Raw genomic sequence first — 10806 nt, forward strand, 5'->3', positions numbered from 1 at the left:
TTTTTTTTTTTTTTTTTTTTTTTTTTTTTTTTTTTTTTTTTTTTTTTTAAATAAAATATTGTTTGTTGTTTTTTTTCATATGTCTATAATTTTTCTTTGTTTTATTCTTCATTTTGAACTTTTATATATATATATTAATAATATTAGATTTTAGTTTGTAACATTAAATTCTATCCAAAAAGTCTCAATTTCTATATTTTCATAAGATTCAAACAGTTCATAAAAATTTGAATAATTTTTTTTAAAAGCAATACTAAATTAACTCAATGCAGTTGTTTAAAATCTAAAGATAAAATACCTTAATAATTTTCTCTCCATCAGTTTGGTTTACTTCTTTTAAAAAAGTAGACATAAGATAAGGGTGCTTGCCAATAATAGATCTGAATATTATAACACTATCCTTCAGCAAATGATGGAGACTATCCTCAACAAAAGTAATCTAATGTAAAGTAAATGTTTATATATTTAATTACAATAATTCGGAAATACATCAATATATATTTAAACTATTGCAGAAACTTTGAACTACTAAAAGTATTTTATCAAAAAGCCTTTAAAAATGAAGTGAAGAAAAGAAAAGAGAAATTATACAAATAAAAGAGCATTTGATTTCATTAAATACTATAAAGCAAAGTAAAAAAAATTTAGCATAGTTAAAATATATCTCCCCGTACAGTAATTTTTCATAAAATATGGCTCTCTTTTTAAGAAACTAAACATGATATGAATAATGTATACTAGTTCAAAATGATAAAGTGTATAAAAACAGGAATAGTAACACAGTAGAGCTGCAATGGCTCAGGGGATAGAGCATTCCCCTTCCATTGAGGTGAACCGGGCTCGAATCCAGCAATGGCTGGTCAATCCGAATCCGGCTTGCACCGAACACAGTGCTGACGTAAAATATCTTCAGTGGTAGAAGGATCATAGTCCATTCTCCATCAAGCTAATCGTGGGAGGTTCTTATGGTCTATCTCTCCATATAACGCAAATGCAGGTTAGTTCCATCAAAAAGTCCTTCATGAAAGCAAATTTCACCTAATGCTTGATCCAGGAGTTCCATTGTCTTCTGGATTGGATTCAAAATTACAAGGCTATGAAGTTGAACATTAGAAGTCATAAACCCAAAAATTGTGTCGGCTGTTCAGCGCCGGTAACAAAACAATAAAAAAAAATAGTAGCACAGTAAAGCAAATAAAAGTGCATTAATAATAATCCTAGTTGATTCCAGAATCCTAAATACATAGTAGAGTCAAAAAGTTCCCAGAATAGGTCAATTACAAATTATCTAAAATTAAACAATAATTTTATTTTATTAGACTTCAAAGTACTTTCTTCATGCATCTACACACTTCTTTCAGCCTTCGTATAACTGTTTAAAACACTCCTAGAATCCCTTTTTTGAGAGGTCCTTGAGCTGCTTCATTGCATTTTTGATTACTTCATCTGAACCCACAAACCGGTGGCCCTACAATTTCATTTTCTGTCATTGAAACAGGTACAAATCTGTTGGTGCTAGGTCAAGAGAATAAGGAGAGTGTCTCTAGAGTGGCTATACTCTGTTTGGAAAGTACTTTATTACAATCAAAGCGCATTGTGGGGGAGCATTGACACATAAAAGAAATCAATCATTTGTAGCCCACTTTTCAGGTTGTTTTCATCTGATTGTATCTCATAGTCCTTTAAGGATTGCTAAGTAAAGTTCTTTATTGATAGTTTAGCCTTTAAAATAAACTTGTAGAGAATGACCCCCTTGTAATAAAAAAACTTTCCCTCAGTTTTTGTCCAAACAAAACTTTACTTTCCTTTGTGATGCTTTCCATTCACATGACTGACGGTTTGTCAAAAGGTCATAGAGAAAACACCCTGTCTCATCACCTGTTATTATTTTCTTTAAGAAGCTGTCCGCTTCATCAGCCATGTAAACAAATCCTAACACATGTTCACTCCTACTTTGTTTTGTTCAGGTGATAAAATTTTTTGAACCATATGCAATTCAAATCATCATGAAGAATGCTGTGAACATTCCCATGTGAAATTCCAAGTTCAGAGACAATAGCATCAATAGACAATCACTTATCCATATGCAAGATTTTTCGAATGCGCTCAACATTTTTATCTGCGGTAGAATAAGAGGAACACCCAGTCCGAAGATTATCTTAGATGGTTATGGCACTTTCACGAAAACGCTAATGCCACTCATACACAGCCATTTTTTCTTTCTTTTGTGACATCGTTTTTGTATGCTTTCTGCAGCATTTCGAGCGTCTCAGAAGGAGATTTCCCTGGTAAAAAGCAGAATTTAATGTATGCTCTAAAGGTGACAATTCAAAGTTCGACAAATTAAAAATTTGCTCAGTCAGAAATGACCTGCAGCAAATGACAATAGTACTAGAAATGAATTCTAGATGGCTGTTTTTTTTTTATTAGTCCTGCCAACCTCTAAAAAATATTTCCCTTCCAAAGAATACCTGAGTGAATGTAGGTGAGCATTCTGGGAATTTATTGACTCCACCTTGTGAACATTGTTGAAAAACATTTATGGCTTGAGAGTTTATTTCAAAAATGACTAGAGTCAAGTTTTTACTCATAAATCAGGAACAAAATACACTATTCAAAATAAAAGGAAATAAAAGAGCAAATAAATAAAAACAAATTCACTTTAATCTTATTTCTTGATTTTACATTAACAGTTGTAAAATTTATTTAAAAAAAAAAACTCAGGGTTGTTATTGGTTAAGCTAAATGTTAAATTGTCAATGATGATAAAAAGCAATAAAATAGACTCATTCATTTTAGCTTTGTCTTGAATTTGTATAAACATACGTATCCAACACTGATTGTCTTCATCAGTACAAATTGTCAAATGGGTGAAGGTGAAGTAAATTTCTACTTTATGAAAGGTAGCAGAAATACTTAAACAATAAAATTGTCCAAGGATATTCAATACAAAGGATTAATAGATTTGTATCATGAAGCCTATTTTTGTAAAGCATTTTATCAACAATCTATTTTTCTGAATACCACACAAGTTAAATTTTAGTGAAAAGTACAATTTTATATAAATTTTTTTTTTAATATGACATTAAATAATAATGTTAACTATTCAACAACAACAAAAAATTGGTTTTAGATCTAAAGAAGACATAGTGATGGGACGTATAATTTTATTTTAATATTTTCTAAAATCTGAAAAATTTAATGATAAATTACAATGAAAAATATGATATATTATAGAGATAATTCATTATAGGTACATTAAGTTACTTATTCGTTAATGTATCATTCATTAATTAGAAATTCAAAAATTTTAATTTTCGAATAGAAATTTTCTTTTCTTTATTATTTTCATTATTAATAAATAAGCACATATTTGGCAGTAAGAGTTTATAATGGTGCTAATAAACTAAAATAAAACTGTATCAGTTTCTGAATTATAGCAAAAAATCTTTTTCCAAGAAAATCTTTTTTTGGAATTTAATTTTATCTTCCTCTTTATATGCTCTTCTTTTGAAATTCATGAAGCATCTTACACTAAAAAGATCTCAACAATCCCTCAGAAGTCACTGGTAATATTAACAAGAGAATTGCATATTCTAGCTGTTAAAGTTAGCACACCGGCTTTAATCATATTTTAATTGCTCAACAAGTTTTAATTTTGCACTTCAAATAGCTGAAAAGAAAGAGACAGGAACATTGAGGGAAAAAACATTTAAATAAACTCAATTTAGCTCAAGTTGTTGATATTTAATTTATATAAACAGATACATATCCAACATTATTTACATTACTACTTTATTGAAGGAGCGTCTAAAAATGGTACTATATATGTTTCGCTTAAAAAAATATAATTTATTTAAAAGGAAGATATAATGTAATATTTGGTTGAAGTAATATAAAAATCATAATAATTCTCTTCTGATTATAATTAATTCATATTTTAAAAAAAAGGAAGAATACTTAACTTTAAAAACAAGCATTTTGAAAGCAATATTAGGTACAAACACATAGTTTCATCATTGGCTTTTTAAGCAATTATTCTCCATTTGGAGATCCTTTAAACATTTAAGATTGTAAACTTGAGGGGAAGTATAGCTTTATGTACGTAAAAAATTTAATAAGTGATATACAAACATCAAACATGAGCCACTAATGATGGAATCAGTAAAAAATTATAATTAAAATTTATAACTAAATTTATTTTTGTGAATCACTGAACAATAAAACATTTAATTTAACGAAAGAATTAATTGCATAAATCTTACTTGAAACAACTCATGCACAATAAACTCAAGAAGATCTTCATTAGGATTTCCAGATATAACTATGGATTCATAAACATGAAGGAAAAATGCTTGATCACTACTTTCAACTTTTTTTAATTCTTCTATCAACACAGAAGTAGGAGAATAATCTGAAATAATAGAAATATTATGAAACTTTAATGGAAATGAGTATACCAATCAAAAAAAAATTTTTATACAATTGAAAAGCTGTTTTCTTAATTTTCTTTATTTTTAAAATAACTCCAAATCTGTTATTAATGACATAGAATTTTTGATGGCTTAGCATCGTAACCATCGGTTTTAAGCCTCTCATGGTTAAAAGTAACTTCAATTAAATTCATTTAGTCAATTAATTCATTCATTAATAAATTTTTAACTAGGCAAAATGTTACAATTAATTTCAAAATAAGTTAGCTTTAATGAGTTTATTATTTTGGATATCTCTTGAATGAATTTAATGGAGCATTTGAAACAATTATATAGTGTTCCTTCTTTTTATTGTTTGAAACCAATGGAATTCTTAGGTATATACTTAATACTTATTTCTTTTTTTCCGAAATACAGCTACACTAGTTATTTCTCTCTCCCAAAACCTTTCCTTTACAGAAATAATTTAAATTATTAGTTTAAACGAACATCAATTTTTCTTTAATTCATAGAGATATGATCATTTTTGCTTTCTTTTTCAAAAAAGGAGAGAAATTTATTCCCTTTAAGGATTCTTTGTATGAAATTTATCAAAATTTTACTCAATTATTATAATGAACATAGCATAATGTGGACATAGGTTATAGCAGCTAAAAGTGTTCTTTGAAGTTTGCCGTAACAAGAGGCAAATGTATGTAATTGGAATGGGCAGTATTTACGTGCATACCAAATGTTCTTCCTTTCGACATTTTAAGTTTTTGTCGTGTGTGTGGATGGACAAAATATAATTGTCTTGTTTGAAATTCAACATTAAGTTAAGCGAGTTCCTCACAATGCATCTTAAAATTCTTTATCCTCTCCAACTTTAACTGATATATACAACACTTTTTTCACGCAATTCAGATTGGGCATACGCATTTGCTATTACAAAATATACCAAATTATTATGCAAGACAGAGGTAGTTTTTCTTTTATTGGACAGTTAATTTAGTTCAGTTTTTTAGATGCAGGTAGTTTTTTTTCCTTTTTTTTTAAAAAAAAAAGAAAGATTGAAGTATTTTTTTTTTTTGAATTGACATTCTCTGATAGCATATATTCATAAATTTTTTACTTTTAGTAATGACTTATTTCTGGGTATCTTTCATAAAAACTTAAAATAAAAAAAACTAGTTTAAAATTTGAATAAAATAATATTTTTCAATGATAAAAAGAGATGGGAATTATGTAAAATATTTCGTGTCTTAAGCATTTTCCCCCTTACTAATTTCAGTTCTTTATTAATAAATCACATAATTAATTTCAGTTGTTAATTTCATTAGAGATAATCAAGGATTTAATGTGCTTAGTTTAATATCAACAATATCAGTGTCTTAAAAATTGAAAAGCAGTTTTACAAAAAAAAAAAATATATATATATATAATAATACTAAGCATATCAGGACAGAATTTCTGGTAGCAGTATTCAAGGTCATATTTTCCAGCTGGGGAAAAATGAGACCTACTCTAAAAATAGATTTTGAGAAACACATTTGAGGGTTATGTTGTAACCATGCTAGTCCTAACATTAGTAAAATTCTCATTTCTCCAGTAAGTCTAGGGCAGAGGTTCCCAACCTTTTTTGAAGCTCATTACCCACTTTGCAGGTCAAAAAGTTTTCAATGCCTCCTCTATATTTCTTCAACAAAAGTTTATCAACCAAATTAAACACGCTTTTTAATTCTTTAAATTTTCTGATATGATGCACTTTTAACTGTATCATTATTTTATTGAAAATTCTTACTGATCAATGAATTTATATTTTAACTTTTATTTAGCTTTCACTAAAGTAGCCCCAATGAAAAAATTTAAAGTGTTTGCATAGAAATCAATTCACTGAACCACCTTTCAATTTAACTTAGCCAATCAACTAAATATTATCAATTTAAATATAAAACTACACATTTTTAATATATCTGGGAAAAGTAATGAACATAATTGGGTAAAACTGAGATCTTTCAATGTTTTAGGTACATGCATTACAAGGTCAAACATATTTAACAACCAATGAAATCCAAAGAAGAACGTGAAGAGTTTAAATGCCTTAAACCTCTTGATCTTTTTAAACATTTTGGTGAAATTGTACCCCCTGCTTATATGGAAGTTCAATAAAAATAATTTAAAATTCATACTTATATCACAGGAAACTTTAACATAATTAGAATACAATAGAATTCTGAAGTGGATACTGCAAAATAATAAGTTACGAATAGCTGGATTTGAAATCTAATAGCTAGATTTTAAAAAAAATCTAATTTATGCTATATTTTCAGAAAGAATTGATTTTTATTGCAACATGTTAAAATTTAGTGCAATTTGTATTAATAAGAGTTTTATTTCAATTTAATATGAGTTGTAACTGTCTAATTTATATGAATCGTCTATTGAATCAATGCAAATATATATACGCTTAATTTTATACGTTGAATATTATTCAGTTATGGAAATTTTTACCTATTAATAAATATGATCATGATGATATTTCTACAAAGTTTTTAAAGAAATACAATGAAATCTGAAGTCTATGAAACATGAAGATATAGGCAGTGGGCTTTAGAATTTAAAACTTTTAATAAGCCACAATATCTTTAATCAGCTAAAAGTTAAATTTAATTTTAGAAACCACATACAGAGTGTGGAATTAAAATTTAGCAATGACGTGCTGAGGTGCATACACAATGAACACAGAGCTAGTTATAGATTTTATGAAAAACTTACTACTAAGATTTTTTTAACAGTTGCATCATAAATATAGGAGTTTTTTTCCATCCAAAGTAAAGTTAATAAAGATGAACAGTTTATAATTGAAAACAGTAGTATATTTTTTTCTCACAAAATCTTGCTATATACGGAATGGTTTTGTTGCAAGTTTTCCTATTGTCTTGTTTTTAGGTCTGTTTCAAATGCTTCAAAAGGGAGAGCTTTTGGATGAAATGCTTTTGATTCTTGTATTCAATTCAAAAATGTTTATGACTCTGCTTTGTAGAGCAAAAGCCAGTAGTGGCACTATTAATTGTTTATGCAATTTCAACGTAATTGTTCGAGTAACACAACTTTTGGCGTTCAAATCATTTGAATACAAGTAACATAAAATTAACATAAACTTAAAATATTTAAGAAAAATAAAAATGCAAGTTCAATGGCACACAAACAACAGGTCCATAACAGGAGAATGCCCTAGTAATGTAAGATGACATTTCCGGTCATGGTTTCCTAGGTAATTCTTAATCTTTATGATGTGCTCTACTTCCCTTGTTGTAATATTTACGGGACATCCTATGTATGTATGTATGTATGTATGTATGTATGTATGTATATGTATATATATATATATATATATATATATACATATACATACATACATACATACATACATACATACATACATAGGATGTCCCGTAAATATTACAACAAGGGAAGTAGAGCACATCATAAAGATTAAGAATTACCTAGGAAACCATGACCGGAAATGTCATCTTACATTACTAGGGCATTCTCCTGTTATGGACCTGTTGTTTGTGTGCCATTGAACTTGCATTTTTATTTTTCTTAAATATTTTAAGTTTATGTTAATTTTATGTTACTTGTATTCAAATGATTTGAACGCCAAAAGTTGTGTTACTCGAACAATTACGTTGAAATTGCATAAACAATTAATAGTGCCACTACTGGCTTTTGCTCTACAAAGCAGAGTCATAAACATTTTTGAATTGAATACAAGAATCAAAAGCATTTCATCCAAAAGCTCTCCCTTTTGAAGCATTTGAAACAGACCTAAAAACAAGACAATAGGAAAACTTGCAACAAAACCATTCCGTATATAGCAAGATTTTGTGAGAAAAAAATATACTACTGTTTTCAATTATAAACTGTTCATCTTTATTAACTTTACTTTGGATGGAAAAAAACTCCTATATTTATGATGCAACTGTTAAAAAAATCTTAGTAGTAAGTTTTTCATAAAATCTATAACTAGCTCTGTGTTCATTGTGTATGCACCTCAGCACGTCATTGCTAAATTTTAATTCCACACTCTGTATGTGGTTTCTAAAATTAAATTTAACTTTTAGCTGATTAAAGATATTGTGGCTTATTAAAAGTTTTAAATTCTAAAGCCCACTGCCTATATCTTCATGTTTCATAGACTTCAGATTTCATTGTATTTCTTTAAAAACTTTGTAGAAATATCATCATGATCATATTTATTAATAGGTAAAAATTTCCATAACTGAATAATATTCAACGTATAAAATTAAGCGTATATATATTTGCATTGATTCAATAGACGATTCATATAAATTAGACAGTTACAACTCATATTAAATTGAAATAAAACTCTTATTAATACAAATTGCACTAAATTTTAACATGTTGCAATAAAAATCAATTCTTTCTGAAAATATAGCATAAATTAGATTTTTTTTAAAATCTAGCTATTAGATTTCAAATCCAGCTATTCGTAACTTATTATTTTGCAGTATCCACTTCAGAATTCTATTGTATTCTAATTATGTTAAAGTTTCCTGTGATATAAGTATGAATTTTAAATTATTTTTATTGAACTTCCATATAAGCAGGGGGTACAATTTCACCAAAATGTTTAAANCATTTCCCCACCCCCCTCGTAAATCAAACAGAAAACGAAATCAGCATGCCACATCCTTGAGTTTGATTGACGGCCTAAAGGAGAAAATAAAACATTCCTCCCTTCCCTGCCTTCAAGGTCACGGAGGAAATTAAGTTTCTCTGGATAAACGGGGAAAAAAATTCTCCCCTTCCTTACATTTTCCTCTACTCAAATTCAAGGATGAGTTCAATTTCCGTTTTTTTTCATAATCGTTCTAGTCTAAAATGGGGGGATAACCGATGAAAATTTTTCCCGGTTATCTGGATACCGGATAAATGGTTCTCTACTGTACATGTTATATTAATAACCATATGAGAAATATGTAACATATGCTAAGAAATTATACAATAGTAAAAGGCAATTACACTAATTCTACGACCTAACAAAGCTGATAGAAATGTTTCGATTGAATAAAATATTCCATAAACTTTCTACTTGAAAAGTTGACTTTTTATTTCAGGTTTAAATTACTAGATTTAATATAAAACAATAAATTCAATATGCAATTGAATTAAACTTCAAGATATACAAAAAATTTAGTGCACTAATTTTTGATTATAAATTGCATTGTTAATTAATATTTAAATGGAATAAGTAAGACGAATTTAGTTTTGGCTTAATATTTTTATTTTAAGAAAAAAAGTTGAATTTTGTAACACTAATAAACTTATTATTATTTTTTTAAGTTAATACAAAGACACCTACCATATTAAATTTAATAAAGTGGCAGTTTTGATAAAAAAAAAATGTAAAAATGTATGTCCCACTTACCAATTTACCTCTTAACTTAAACACTAACATTGAATAAAGGCCTTCATCATAGTATAAGAATCAAAATTTTAAATGTAACTTACTTGCGAAAATTAAATATCTTGAAAACAGCAGAGAAAAAAAATTTATCAAAGACTGCCTGCAAATCTGTTGAAACTGTATCTAACGTACGACAATATGTCCAATGGTCTGAAATATAACATACAATGTGCCTGGAAAGAAAAAAATATCAATCACTATCTATAATTAGTCCAAGTGTTTATTTTCAATCATGTTTACATCAACTAAATTAAGAGTAGAAATCCTTACTTATACTGTAATCAAGGCATAAATAAATTGTCTCAAATTTGAGTGCTTCAAATAAGGAAAAAGTTACTAATTTTTCATGCCAACTATAGTTTCATTCACTATAAATTTTGAAGTTAAATATTGACAGATGGAAACTAATCAGTTTCACATCTATAGTCTTTTGCAATCTAAAATGGTATAAAAAATTGGAAATTAAAGAATGCTTTAAAATATATCACATATTAAAAGGTAGAAAAGAGTTTATATTCATGGCTGTTTTATTGTATCAGCTAAGTGAACTAATGGCAAAGTGATTGGTCTGCAAAAATGCTGGCTAGAAAAGTGAAGTTAATTGACTCCTTAACCCATCCTATTCAAGGCTGCACACAGATCTCGGAGATCGCAAGCAAAGATGTTATGAAAACTCTGTATCATTCTCTATGCAAAATTAAATTCGACTTTTTCTTGATATTAGCTTTCAAACTTTTTGGAAATTCAAATAACATATTATTTCCTTTCAAAAACAGTTTTAAAAATTTATTTTAAAATTTTCCGTTTTAAATTTTATTATTAAAAAAGAATCTAACGCATATATCGGCACTTTTTTAGCTACATATTGTTTGATAACAATAATAATAATAATAATATATA

The 10806-nt window shown here is 27.7% G+C and overlaps 1 protein-coding gene across 1 annotated transcript in view; it reads right to left on the minus strand.

Moving 5' to 3' along the window:
* Positions 1–10806, minus strand: part of LOC107456645 (ectopic P-granules autophagy protein 5) — a 172244-nt gene that overhangs the window by 120080 nt on the left and 41358 nt on the right. The window contains exons 12-15 of the mRNA XM_071187258.1: positions 9951–10079; positions 8092–8149; positions 4266–4439; positions 299–439 (exon numbers count right to left, since the gene is read on the minus strand). Of these exons, the coding sequence (XP_071043359.1) occupies positions 299–439; positions 4266–4439; positions 8092–8149; positions 9951–10079 (502 nt within the window). The remainder of the gene's footprint in view (positions 1–298; positions 440–4265; positions 4440–8091; positions 8150–9950; positions 10080–10806) is intronic.

This window comes from Parasteatoda tepidariorum, chromosome X1 (genome assembly GCF_043381705.1).
Source record: "Parasteatoda tepidariorum isolate YZ-2023 chromosome X1, CAS_Ptep_4.0, whole genome shotgun sequence".
NCBI classification, from domain to species: domain Eukaryota; kingdom Metazoa; phylum Arthropoda; class Arachnida; order Araneae; family Theridiidae; genus Parasteatoda; species Parasteatoda tepidariorum.